Source organism: Sparus aurata, chromosome 8 (assembly GCF_900880675.1).
Source record: "Sparus aurata chromosome 8, fSpaAur1.1, whole genome shotgun sequence".
Lineage (NCBI taxonomy): Eukaryota > Metazoa > Chordata > Actinopteri > Spariformes > Sparidae > Sparus > Sparus aurata.
Window position 1 is genome coordinate 21,676,922 of NC_044194.1, and position 14,988 is coordinate 21,691,909.

Consider the following 14,988-nt stretch of genomic DNA (forward strand, 5'->3'; position numbering starts at 1 on the left):
CCTATTCAAAGACCCATCTTAGCAAAGACGTCAGGCATATCAACACATAGATGTTTGTCTCACACACACACACCCACCCACCCACCCACCCACCCACCCACCCACCCACACACACACACACACACACACACACACACACACACACACACACACACACACACACACACACACACACACACACACACACACACACACACACACACACACACACACACACACACACTCCTTTACCTCAGTCTCAGAGGACACAGTCCGTGTGGTCACTCCTACTGTGTAGATTCCCCCACTGGCATCTTCGTGGATCTTGATGTGAGATTTCTGCTTCATGTCCCTTGTGGAGTCGAACAGGTCCAGAACTTCCTCATTATAAAGCTACATAAAGCCAAAACACACACACGCAGACACAAAGTTTAAGTTCACTTCAAATCTTGCATTAAATGATTCAAATTCATAGATTATTTAAAGATTCAAATTCATAACATTTCATACCCTAACAATGTACTTCTTGAATTGTATTAGGAACAATACAAGAACCAAAATTAATGCAAAACGGAATATAACTGAAGCAAACGGATATAATTTTTGACATAAAGAAAGAAATATCATTGTGTTAAACATTTGCCGAATGAACAAGTTGACAGTTAAGAATATGTTGTAACCAGTGTTTCACAAAGTTTATAAAGTTTCCAAACGCAAATAGTCTCAAAATGTTTTTTTTTCTGGGGACTCTCCATGGACGACAAAGGACGCTGCTCTTATTAGATCATGTTTATTGTATTCGTAAATTACATGTTTCATATCAATATGTTATATTCTTTAATACATTTGGTGTAAATGGTGAAGTCAGTTAAAACAGTGTGTTCAAACAGCTGCTGGGAGGAACAACGCCGTCAGACATGGACACAGAAAACAGACAGGCTGGTGCAGCAATGCCGCGACACGTTTTATAAAGGAATGAAACACGTTTTATAAGAATCACTTGTTTCAGAAAAATGAATCAATTGAAGACGACACAAGTGAGTATGAGGAAGTAAGAACTGCCCAAAAAAAATATGTCTGAAACTATCACCGTCTGATTGTGTTTGATTTCCCACATTTCTTGGCCGCAGCTCATCCATCCCTCTAGTTCAGGGTCTTCGAGGAATCTGAACACTGTCACAAACTGACGAACTGGCACAACTGTCTCCTCACATCATTCCTGTTAACTCTTCCTGTCCAGACTGAGACACCACCATCCCCCCCGACACCTCCTAACCCCCCGACGACAGCTGCTGCAGTTCAATTGTCAGTGTGGATGTTTTTAAATGATGGAGCACTGGTGTCAAAGCTTGTTAAACCAGCGGTGTCAACAATATAAGCCTGACCCATGACATCTCTGTACAGCCTGTCATACTGCGAGTCAGAGAAAGATTATATTTTGTCTGTTTTATTTACTTTATATATTTAGCTTAAAAGGTGGGTATATACCTCAAGGAACTGGGCATTGATCTTAAACTCAGGTACTGGGCGTCCCTGCTCCTGGGCGGCCTCTCGGCGCTCCTCGATGCCCTTAAAGAGGTGGTGGACGGCACGGGGGATGATACCCAGCTCCTCATCTGAAATGTTTACGTCAAAGCCCGTCCCCATGGTGTAGGTCTTCCCTGAACCCGTCTGGAAAGAAGGAGAATATGTCACATATCAGAAACATAAACAAGTCATTAATTAAATGTAAAATCCAAGGATGACCATGTCTTTGCCTTAGGGAACTCCACCGATTTCACACATCAAAGACTCTTTTACAGTTCTCGGGAGTCATACTACATACATGAAGAAAGTTGAATAAAGCCCAATAACAAATGTCCAGTTGCCTCAATTGTTACTTGAGTCAGGGTCGGCTAAAGACTCCAAGTTTGAATGAAATCTGGGTGTTTGGAGCCAAACCCCTGTAGCTCGCTGCTCATCTCTGCTCGAGGTTAGCAGCTCAAGGCTAAATTGAATGCTCCTAGTATAACAAACCTAAAATCTGTGGCCAAACTATTGGCGGTCCAGCTGAATTGTGTGTAATAAAGGTGTAAAGTTTTGTCAAGGGAAAAGAATGTGTCGGATAAAAAGTCATCATGTCTGGTTGTGCCACATTATCTCTGATCTTTTTTAAAACTGCTGACTGTTAGAGGAGAGCAAAGCTAAATTATATCTTTGGAAAAAGGTTAAAGTATTCCTTATTTTTCTCTTCATTTTTCTCTTGAATGATTTATGTTTGTTTATGTCAGTTTAACATTTGATGGTTTCTATCAATTATTAAAAGTACTCTAAGCTTTAAATCTGCTGTATAAATAAAGTTGTTATCATCACCATCACTACGGTTTATGGTTTTCTTGGTTTGGCACTGGGGCATTTTCGCGACAGTTGGTAGTAGAGATAAGGGTAACACTTCAAGTTAATTTATTGTTGATCAAACTAGCTAGCTCAGGAGGAAGAGCGCGCCATCCAGTAACTGCTTCCCTGGCACTTAATGTCAAAGCATCATTGAGCAAGATGATGAACCCAAAAATTGCTCCTGATGAGGAGGTCGGCACCTTGCTTGGCAGCCTCTGCCATCAGTGTATGAATGAGTGTGTGTGAATGGATATTACTATTAGTAAATAGCTATTAGACAATAAAATATTTTCAGAAACCATTAGTAAGCAATAAAGGTTTGTTAATAAACATCAGGGGCAACATCATAAAGGCCATCCAAACAATGTTGATAAAGTAACTATATACACAGTATTCATTACATATTTACAAAGCACAATAAACATCAGCTGTAACTAACCATTGTATGCTTTGACATTCAGTAAAGAATTATGATTAACACTACATTTTGTCATGTAGAGTTCTGATTTATACACTTGAACACCGTGCAGTCATAAAAAAAGGCGATGCTCTCAGACTGTCGAGTATATTTGCCCTCAATTTTTTTAATTAATTGTTTTATTACAGCTTGGTGTCTGGTACAGTTTCACACGATGCACACCAGCATCTTTTTGATAAGACAAAAAATTGGCTCTCCACATCATTACTGTCTGTTTATATCAGCAACCCAACCGGGCAGAGTTCTTGTGATGCAGCCGAGTGGGTTGTCTAAATCTAGATTAGTCCCTGTAAGCCACAGAGGTCTGATCCAGGCATAACCAGCCGCAGTCTGTGTTTGAATGTGCTTTCAGAAGTAGGCCAGCGGTGACAGCAGCAGCTACTGGGAGATATGGGTTAATATGGACACACATTAAAGATGTATAGCTGTCTAAAAGGTGTGTCTGCACTTGACTTCACTTTGAATCGCGTGAGTGCCGAACAGCAGAAGCTCAGTCACCACGGCAACCTAAGCAGTAGGGGAGGTGGGGGTGGGGGTGTTAGGAGGCCAAACTTGCATGTTAAATCCATGGGGTGAACTTGGTGTTGGAAACAAAGAGGGAGGGGAGAGTGGAGGTGGAGGGGGAGTTACTGAAGAAAAACTGATGATTATTTTCAGCATCCATTAATCTGCAGATTATTTTCCAAATTAAACTTTTGATCCATTAAAATGGTCTGATGATTAAAAAAAATCCCCAAGGTGACACATTAAACCTCCCTAATTAGCAAAACTACTCCACAAACTTTGCTTCCCCCCCCCCCCCCCCCCCCCCCCGACAAGTGCAGAGGTACCCCCCTTGGGTACAAGTACAACTGGTTGGGTTTCACTGCTCTTTTGTAATTCTACGACTGCTACTTCTGAGTACTCTCACTGCATGTTTATTCATCCTGAAAGCTCCTCCTGAGGCCTCTTCATCCTTTGAATGCTGGATGTTTTTTCTCATCCAAATCCGTGGTGTTGCATGTACAGACTGTAAAGCCCTCTGAGATTAAAATGTGATACTGGGTAAAATAAATAAAAGTGACATACTGCCACATTGATTTTAGAGCTGCATCATCAAATACTCCATCAAAACAAATGTAACTGCAAACTATTTTGATAATCCATTAATCGTTTGTCAAGTATAAATGTCAAATATTTGCTGATTACAGCTTCTCCAATATCATGATTTGTTGATTTTCTTTGTCATTTCTCATAGTAACTAAAGACTCTTTGGGTTTTGGGGTGTTGGTTGGTCTTGGAAAATGTAATAAGCCTTTTTCACAATTATTTGAGATTAAAATTAAATAAATAATCACGAAAGCAATCTGTAGACTAAGTTGTTAGTTGCAGCTCTAGTCATACAAACTGAAATCAGAAAATATACTGATTAAAGGAATAGTTTGGGGAAATGCACTTCAATACCAACCTCATATATGTGAAAGCTGACAAAGATGAAGACAAAGACAAAGAAGGCGAAGAGAGTGCACTGCAAAGCAGTGACAAGGGAACTTGTGTTGCATGTGGAAAGCGAGCCCTGGCATTAAAATGGCTAAACCCCCATACACATAAAAAAGGTTACAGCTACTAGCTAGTAAACATTTGTGCCGTTAGTGTCAAGGTTTGCTTTTGAGTAACGTGTCATTTTCAGGGTCTAGCTTGTTAACCAGGAGGTTGTTGTTTCATGCAGAGATGGAGATTTTGAAAACACTAACACACTGATAGTGGAAGGAAGAGAATGCTGCCTGAAATATTTGTATTTACAGACAGAGCCAGGCAATCTCCCGAGTTTTATTTCTTTATGCTCAGATAAGCTAATTGCTTTACGGCTGTAGCTTCAAATGAAGTGTACCGACTTGAGGGTTGCACTGATCTTGTCATCTTACCCCAAACAAGAAAGAGCTTTAACCCAAAAATTATAAAAATATGCCTTTAAAACCATGGTTGAACAAAGACAAGGTCACGGAGGCTCAAATTCCACAACACAAGTTCCCTCCGGTCTCCTTTTACTCAAATGTCAACACTCTCCACTTCTCAAACACCCATTTTCATTTAGCTACATCCACCCAGCTAAAAAGCACCAGCAGCCCTGCAGCTGTGATTGAGGGGACAAAGGCTTGCCTGTCCGTATGCAAAGATGGTGGCGTTGTAGCCCTCGAAGCAGCCCTCGATCAGCTTCTCGGTGCAGGTGGTGTAGATGGCGTCCTGCTGGGAGTCCATGTCAAACATATAGTCGTAGGTGAAGGCCTTGTCTTTGCCCAGGATCACCTGAGGCTCCCCGGGCATCACGTATGTACAGATGTGACATCCCTCTATCTTCTCTCTGGCCAGCTGAGGACGAATCCTGCAGAAAATTAAAAAAAAATTAAAGTTCTCCAACAATTGATATGATCTTGTAACAGATAAGTACAACATATCTGCTGCACATATTTTACCTTTAGTTTATTTAGTCAGCATGTGTGACAGTGTTTGAAAACAATAGAGGATTCCTGAAAGGCTGCCATCACATTTTAAGAAGATTACTTGTAACTAAAACACAAAAAAGCCAACAATTTCCCTCAATTTGAAACATTTACACAAAAACACAAATACTGTCCCTCGAAGGGTTCCATAACTAATACGTGAGAGCTTATCATAAAATCTTATGTTAGCTCAGTCTGGGCAACTAAAATGCAGCCTTAAGCAGGAAAATAAATAGTTGGCATCACAGCCAGCAATGAAAGGAAAGTCCAACCCCACCCAAACATCTGAGCCAGAATGGAATCAATATGATTCAGGTTCCGTGTGTAATAGTTCAACAAAAAAAAATAAAATATTATTGACAAAAACATCTGGAGAGGAAATATTTTTCTGATCCTTTTCTTCCTGAACTTTACGGTGTAAAGTCCAACTAGTGTGAATCACACTACAATCTTTAGCAAGTAAGGAAAATAATGGAACGACTTCACAAGGCAGTATACTGGAGATAGAGTTTGTTCACACATGGTCATTGTAATGATTCATTGGCATAATTTGGGCATCTGGCCTGTGAAAAACATTAAACAAATCACCTTTTCACTCCAAAATCCATAAAAAGACCTGCAGCAAGTCTAAACTTTGATTTCTCCGCTTCTTGTGTGATAGACAAATGTGACAGACGATTATGAATCACAGGGATTAAAATCATTTCATACATTTTCATCTGCCGCAGATGTTTATTTTTTGTACAGTGCAGGGTCAACATCCTACTCTGACCCAGTACTTTGTCCCATAAAACCTGCCAACTGGGTTAACATGTACTGCTTTAGTGTATCCGTCTGCCTGAAATGCTAGTAATGCTGTCCTGAATACTGGCTATCTGAAATCTGGTAGGGATTTACTATATTAATGTGGATATGAGAGAGGAAGAGAGAGACAGTCACGTTGTGTTCATTCTGCAATGAAACTGAGCATTCATTTCTTTTATGAAACAAAGACAGTGTAACAAACAGTATAAGACACACAACCCTGAAGGGGTGCGTTCAAAGATACAGACAATAGAGACAAAGCCCCTTTTTGAATGTCACTCTGGACTTCATGACTGCTTAAAACCTCAAATAATGAAAAGTAGAAGTGAAAGCCTGTGGAATTGTGGTGATCGAGGGTGTCAGCGAAAAGCTGAGGCAAGTGTACAAAAACATCATTTACCAAATGATCTTGTCTTTACTTTCTAATCATAAATAAAACTCATTCAAATCACTTTTGGGACATACAGGTTGAAAACAACTTAACAAAATTTGACACAGGTAACAATAATATAATTATAGTTACATATCATTATCCTGTACTTATGTTACAGTAGTAACACATCACCTTTAAATAATATGTGAAGTGAAATCCATATTGTAATATTCTACCAAATTTTGACAGCTGAAAAGAAGAGCTTTGCAACAACTGTGGAATCTAGGGCTGCAACTAATGATTATTCATACTGTCGATTATTTTGCAGATTATCTTCATGATTAATCACTTAATTGTATATCTTTATATGATTTCTTTCCCAAAGTCTGAAAAAAAAACCCATTTTGCCTGAGTCTAAAGTGACGTCTTCAAATTCATTATTTGACAAAGAAACGCAGCAAATCCTCACATCTAAGAAGGTGGAACAAGCAAAGGTTTGACATTTTTGCTTTACATATGATATTTAAATATGACTGTTCTTCATTTATCAGAAAAGTATATGGTACGTATATATGTGTGTATCAATCGACTAATCATTGCAGCTACTGTGGAATCATCAATATGATCAAATCATTTTATTTTTTAACCATTTGAAAATTATGATTTAATTCAAACTGAAATTGTTTTGGTTTTTTTTTAATTCAAACTGAAGGTTTTTTTTTTTTTATTACGTATTTTGGCTGATGTTACAATAAAAAGAAAATCGGTTCATTACAACAATCAAGCCTCTCTTCTTGCTTTTAGCAGGTAAACACAGAGACTAGTACATCTAGTTTTTCTTATGCATGTACACCGTTCTACATTCAGCACATTTATTGAACCAGTATATCAAACTAATGTTTCAGTCCCTTCAGACCTTCCCCTGAGTAATAGCTGGTTTGAGATGATGAGATAATAACAACTCTTTTTTTCTGGAAAAGGTCTACAGGAAAGAAATGTTTGATTTACCGATTCATTAAATATCTTCTACAAGCAGTGAGGAGAAATCTGTTTTCTGCTTTAAACATAAGTTTCATCACCTTCGTTCAACACACTCTAATACAGTTTCGTTTCGTTTTCTTCCGCTTTATCCATGCGGGTCGCGGCACTCTAATACAGTGATAATCTTAAACCACAACTTTATCATCACATCAGGAATTGAATGAGGGAACGTATTAATGTAACGCAACTAATTCACTGCTGGGAAAAGAATCAGAATTACTCTAACATTAAGTGTTAGCACATAGCAGCAACTGACTCATTTTAGGATCTTAGTCACATTTAACCATAGTGTGAGGAGAACAGAGCAGAAAGTATCACTGTGTCGCTTTTTTAAATAGACTGTCCTCATGGGTTCAGCTCACAAACAAGCTTGGAAGAAAAGCACCTGACAGCGGGCCTGCCGGTCCCCCTGTCCACTGTGGATAAGGGCCTCATTGTGCCTCCAAGTTCAGGGGAGAACAATGCTGTGAGGGGAGCACAGTGCAGCCATTGTGTCAGTCTATGTGACACTGGATCCCAGCGCTGACACCAACGCCACGGCTGCAGGATTACACGGCTGGACGTAGGCGAGGGAGGAGAGGTAATGTCCTGCCTGGAGGTCATGACATGTCCGCAAATAACTACACAAGACGGTGACTGAGTGGGGTAACAAATGAAAGAAACAACCTCAAAATGCAAGCTATTCTTTATTCTTCTGTTGGCTGATTTTTTTTTATATGCAGTCCCGAAAGGTTTACTCATTTTCAGGCCGCTACTTCACTTGTAATGTTGGTCATCGAGGATTTAGGACTCATTCTTCTGTTGCTCAAATCATGAAACCACCTTGAATGCAATGTAATGTAAAGGACACAGCAGCGGACTAAACTGAAGACTTTCATGTAAAAGATATTGAAGGTTTTGCTGGGCAATCGAAATCTAAAGCAGGCTATGTTAAGTGTTTACTGACAGCATTAAACGCTGCAATGAAAAATGTAAACATATGAGCATAATAAATCATGTGACATGCAGCACTGCTGAACATTAGGAATAGCTGAGCAAACTCAGCACTTCAAGTAGCAGCTTTAATATTGAGTGAGACTTGGGATTGAGATATGATTAACACTAATGGGGATGATCCTTTTGGCCCCATAATTTCAATTTCACTAAAAAAAACTATTACAGTCATGACATTTGTTGTGTTTTCTTACACCTAGATAGGGTCAGGATATCTGCAGCACTACAGTACTTCATTCTAATGCTGCTTGTCAAACATTTTACCTTTAACAAATAATTGCAGCTTCTTGCGGTTTGGATATGCAAAGTTTGACTCTGCAGATGTTTATTGGTTCCAAATATTTGTTAGCAACCTTCTTGATAACTTATAATCAATATCGTATTGGCCCTGAAAAAGAAAACTATCCCTTTTCAGTATAATTAACTTGTAAAATCTTAAAATCAATCTTACATTAGGGTGGGGCAATATATTTATATAATATCATTATTGTGATATGAGACTTTCTATTGTGTTATGATGATATGGCATACGTGTTGTCTTTTCTTGGCTGTACTACTTGTTCTAATATCTATCTTTACACACAACCAGAAAATGAGTCTCCTGAAGCCAGAGATGACTGTGAAGATCTTATCCAGGCAGAGGTGCAAGTAGTCGTGTTAATTTCCCTCGATAAGCATCTGCTACATAAACAACACACACCTGACACAGTACTGAGCAGCCTCCAGGTTTGAGAGTAGCTGTTTAGATGAGATGCATCCTCAGAGTACAAACCCTGAGTGAACAAGAGTACACAAAGACACCTAACAAATTCCCTCGCAGTTAGTCTACAGAGCTCGTGCTCTATTGTTTAGCTCTCACAGCGCATGTTGTTGTAATGTAACAATATAAGTGATCCCAGTCAGAAAATCAATTATCTTCCATGTCAAATTCACCGTATTTAACCAATTATAGTTTCCTCGGCCTGTAAGAGGAAATCTAATCCTTTCCAGTAACCACAAGGGGGGTCTTTGTTTCAGACAATTTAGCTCACTAATTGGGTGTGTAATCCTGTCTGTCTCTCCCGCAGCACGTTCACACCCGGGAATCAGATGGCATTTCCCAAATTTGTTCTCTTTTCATCTCTATGTTAACGGAGAGAACATTCACTGTACCATCGGGGTTTTTAGAGGAGATTTATGTTTCATTGATGCAAACATTAATATTACACACAAAGTCTATAATAATTACCAAAGAATTTGCCAGAATTGAGCTGTTTTTTGAGGGAAATTGTTATATTTCCTTCACATAAAAAGCCTGTCCAAGATTTCAATTATATTGAAAACTTTCAAGTGTAAGGTTGTATCATGACAATATGAGCATTTATTTAAAGACTTTATTTCATTTTATTTTATGTCATTATAATGAAAACAAAGTGAGTCGTTGTGTGGAAAATCTGAAAATTATTCTTCATGTAATCCTGTCTCAATTGTTGGCACGGAACGATATGAAGATTTCATGTCACCATTATCTTGTTCAACATGTATGCAATTCACGATAAAAACCTAAAATTGCGCTAAAAACACATTGGAATCACTTTTTTGGTAAATTTTGTTCATAAACAAATATTTCATATTGCATCACAGAAAGGACAGGCATATTTGTTGATTTTTTTATGAAAAACAAACAATCGAAAAAAATCATAAGGTGTTACTGCATAAATAAAGGACAAATAAATGGTGGTCACCTAATCTCCCCGTCACTTTGTAGTTTGGAATCAGTAGTATTTAGACACATTTGATTTTACCTATGGCTTGAACATTGTACCCCATCACAAAAATGTCTTCAGCCATGGTGAACCTAAGTCAGCTTTAGGCAAATTCAAAATACACAAAGAAACCAATACAGGACTGTAAAAACTGTGTTTTTATTGTGATCCTCAATAAAAAAAATGCGACGTCCCATCCCTACTTGATTTATGTTCAAAATATAAGTGAATAATTGTATGTTCAAGATTGAAATTTGTGGCCAACATTACAATGTAAGCACTCTGTGGTTTTGGATATTTTGATTAAGAAAATGTTTGCAGATTTAGACAACAAGGACTTTAAGAACTGGCTGAATTTCCAGTGATTATCATCCATGATAATTGAAGCAAAAGTGGTCAAATGTATAAACTGCACAGTAAACTGAGCATCACTGTATCAATGTAAGAACCATTAAAAAACAGTTGTGGTGACTCGTCCATTTTGGGGTCGATGGATTTTGAATGTTTTGGGAGGAGCTGAGGTCAGAGATCAGATGAGGGTCAGGGTCAAAGGTCATAATGTCTCCGCAGCAGAGACTTGACGTCTGGCCATCAGCAGCCAGTAACAGATTCAGATTCAAACACAAGAGGATCTAAATCAACAGAAAGGGTTTTCTAGGTCTCTGTATAGACAAGTTGACAGTTTGGGTTCAAGTCTGTCTATAAACAGCAGTTTTTGTCTGTACTTTCTAAAAATGTTGCCTTATTTTTGAGCTGTTGGCATTCAGTTACGAACACCAGAGCACGCCCAAACCTGCTGCCACACCCCCTCCTAATCTCTCCAACCCCCTTCAAACCACACTGCACTCAATAAATCATTACGGGTGCCACACATGGCTGCAGGGACGGGTGAGGGATATATAGCAACAGCAGAGGTGTGAGAGTGTGTGAAACTGCAGTCTGTGATTTTCTTTCAGCTTCATCTACAGTAACACTTCTTATCCAGCTGTCAAAGAAAAAAAAATTAAACAAGATTTATGGACGTGTTGAAGAAAGGTGGCGCCAAATAAATGCAATTCTTGCATACCAGACAAAGGTTTTATTTGGTTTTATTTCAGGTTTCCATGTAAAACAAAATATTGCAGTTTTCGAGGTCGTGCCAGTTTTCGAGGTCGTGCCAACGACACTAAATCATGTCAAACCTGTCATTATTCAGCAGTGACAGGATCAATTATTGTACTCAACTATTAAAATAATCGGCAAGTATTTGGATAATCAATTAATAGATTTAGGCAATTTCTTGAGACAAAAAAAGTCACATTTTTCTGATTCCATTACTTCATTTGTGTTTGCAGACTAAAGCTACAATCATTAGTCGATTAATCAATTAGTTGATCAACAGAAAATGACTGACGATATCCACAACTGATTGATTGCTTCAGCCATTTTGTTGATTCCAGCTTCTGAAGTGTGAGGATATGCTGCTTTTCTTTTGCATTTTTGACAGTAAAGGAAGAGTCTTTTGATTTTGGCCATTTGGTTGGACAAAAGAAGCAATCTAAAGATGTCATCTTGGGCTCAGGGAAATAAATTGTGATGGGCATTTCACAATTTATCTTTATTTTTACATTGGAAAATCTAAATCAATAAGATTGATCAATTAAAATGGGTCTGTGAAACATCCATGTTGTGCTGGAAGCCAGTCGTCACTTTATGTTAGTGGACCCTAAACTAATGTTAGTGCTGTGAACAGAGCAGAGAGAAGCACTGAGCCGAGGTACTCGAGATTGAAGAAATCCATAGTCCAGCAGCATTACACAACTTAAATGCTCTACAGGCTTGTATAGGAAACCAAGAGAGACAGGGAAGGCCTAGTTTTTGATGCCGTGTTACAATGTTCCCCCACAGACAATCAAAAATTGATTGATTGATTGATTGATTTATACATGTTAATGTTATGTGCTACACATTGTTACATAGAGCTCCTTTAATTGAGGAAAAAACAATGAAAATAACAATTAGCTGCAGCCATATTGCAGACAGAAAGTAGCACTGCGGAGAACCTGGCTGAGGAGGAGAAAATAAGATTCAGAGCAACCTTTGTTCGTGCACACAAAGCCAAAACTCAAAGCTACACACAAAAGCTGCAGCTCCATTCGCAGTGGTCACTGCAGACGGGAAAGTAAACAGGCCGGATCTTTATGTGCAGATTTGCTGAGAGCAGCAGTGCATCAGCTTGGGATGATGTCACCTGCCGCTGTGCTGCCCACTCAACTTTAAGCAGAATGTCTCACCGTCCTTCACAGAGGAGACAAATAAGCCTGTGTGAAGGACGGAGAGACAGAGTGTGTGCAGAAGAAAAGAGAGGTAATGACAGAGAAAGAGTGTGTGTTTCTTTGTCACACACTTGGCTCGATGCCACACACTGCAGGCGGACGTCTACATGCCTCCTTGAAGCTGTAGTGAGGCAGCAGGGACAGAGGAGCGCTGATAGGGAAGCTGATTGCTCCGTGGCCGTCAGCCTTCATCTGTTTCCTTTCTCTTCTTTCTCTCACTCACTACAGGAAACATTCTTAACAAGACATCATGTGCCAGAAGGGTGAGGTTTACCTTTTCAGCTTAGTACTCAATGATAATTCAGAACTGGTCAGGTAAGTTATAAATTACGGAACACGTGCTTAATTGCCTTTGAAGCTCCTTGCTGCAGTTTGTCTTAATCATCCTGTCAATCACTTGTCCTACAAAGACAAACCCTGTACATCTGCCCTCAGGTCCTTGGATGCTTTTGTAAATACAACATTACTTCTGTGTGTGAGGCAACAAAGGGGCCATGATCCCAAAATCAAGATAAAATAAAGAGCAGGAGGTTTCTTTCCTACTCCACCTTCAAAATCAGACATGACAAGTTATTCATATCTACAGATATGAAACTTTACTATCGTAATTGACTTTTCAGCCTTAATGCTCAGGCCTTTACCTGGCTTTTCAAATTGCATTCCAGAACATCTTTTTCATTAATTTTCTCCAATGTGTAGACAAAAACAAAAACTACAGCACAGTATTTAACTACACTGCATTTCTACTGCCATCCTTAAAAGACTGCATGCTGGCAGTGGTTGCATATTACATGTAAATGCAGAAAAACATCCTCAGCAGTACAGGGATTATTTCAACAGAGCTCAGCTGATGTGTATGTCACTGGGGGGATTGTGAGCAGGTTTGAAGAGAAAGACTTAACACAGTGGGAGCTGGAATGATATCTGGGTTTCACAAAGCCGTGAAAGACAAATTGAACGATGCAGAAGCAGGACATTAATATATAGAACACAGTTTTGAATTTTACAGTATGTTTGCTGACTACTGCAGTTTGGCTGCAGACTCACACATTACTGCACCGTGAAAAAATCTAATCATAAAAAAAGAGAACGAAAGAAAGGAATCTATAACCACACAGAATTTGAAGTAAAACGGTCTGCAGTGCCAAAGCAGGACAGATGCATGGCAAAGATCCTCTGAGGCTTTGGTGGATACTTTAAAAGTGCCTTGCAGTTTAATGAGATGGTACATTTTTAGTATCAAAAAACGCTGCTAGAAGTGGTTTCATGCTCTGCTCATTCAGCCAGACGGGACCACCTACTGCAGCAGACAAAGAGCTGCGAGCACCGTCTACTTTCACTGAACAGCAGGCCTCAGACAAGCTGCAGGAAAAAAAACCACAAGCAGATGAAACCTCTGCATCAGTCAGACACAAATCCATCACAGACAAAAGCTTTAACTTCCTATCTGTAGAAGTTCAATATTCTATAATATTATACCAGTATGTCTTTATGTCTGTACAGACTGTACTCTGCGTGACATGAGGGATGTGGTTGCCATGGTGACCGGCAATGGGAGCCAAGAATTAAAGTCATAATCCGATCCCAGCAGGGTATAATGCTGGTCTGGCCGACTAAAAGATGGCAGGAGGAGGGGCATCAGAGAGAAGAACTCAGTCACTGTCCCGCCATCCGTCACACACTTCAGGATGATGTTAATTCACTGCCAGCCCAACTGGTGAAAAAAGCCACAATAGTTTCTCTGTGCCACCATCATTTAAAAAGGCTTTTATCATATAATTATTCCTGACCTGCAGGGGTAATTTTACCTCTTCTGAAGTATAACCATTTAGTCAGGCTTATTTTATACACTGTTAATAGCACAAAGCTGCCAACTCAGCCAAGGTTAAATGTCCAACTTATGTTTAGAGGATATGAAATATTAATTTGCTCAAAGCTGAGTCAGGAAAAAAAGTTGTAGTAGTTTTAAATTCAGCACAGTGATTCAAATACTAAAATAAAATAAGCAATATCTCACAAAAATTGCAAACCATTATCAATCCAGCATGGCACTCTCCTGCACAAAAATGTAAGACAAACGTCAAAAAGTTGATGTAGTTTACTCTGAGCCGAGACCCATACTCCATCCAAGTTTCTGGAAAATCGTTTAGTAGTTTTGCTGACAAATCAACAAACAAACAGACATGAGTGAAAACATAACCTCCTTGGCAGAGTTAATGAAACATTAGTTGCACATCATCTGAGTAACACACTCTACCCTTTAGCCCTCATTTCAGATAGGAAAAAAAATATATGTTTATGGCTATAAAAGTGTCAAACATCCTTAATGCCACAGCCCTAAGAGAAGTGGGAGAGTTGATACCCGAGTAAGTATCAAAAACCTTAATTTCTTTTTCTCATCACT

At 39.1% G+C, this 14,988-nt stretch overlaps 1 protein-coding gene across 5 annotated transcripts in view; it reads right to left on the reverse strand.

Moving 5' to 3' along the window:
- Positions 1-14,988, reverse strand: part of kif21a (kinesin family member 21A) — a 54,061-nt gene that overhangs the window by 27,155 nt on the left and 11,918 nt on the right. For all 5 annotated transcript variants that reach the window (XM_030425235.1, XM_030425236.1, XM_030425238.1 and 2 more), the window contains exons 2-4: positions 4,973-5,195; positions 1,468-1,650; positions 232-372 (exon numbers count right to left, since the gene is read on the reverse strand). In XM_030425235.1, coding sequence (XP_030281095.1) covers positions 232-372; positions 1,468-1,650; positions 4,973-5,195 — 547 coding nt within the window. The remainder of the gene's footprint in view (positions 1-231; positions 373-1,467; positions 1,651-4,972; positions 5,196-14,988) is intronic.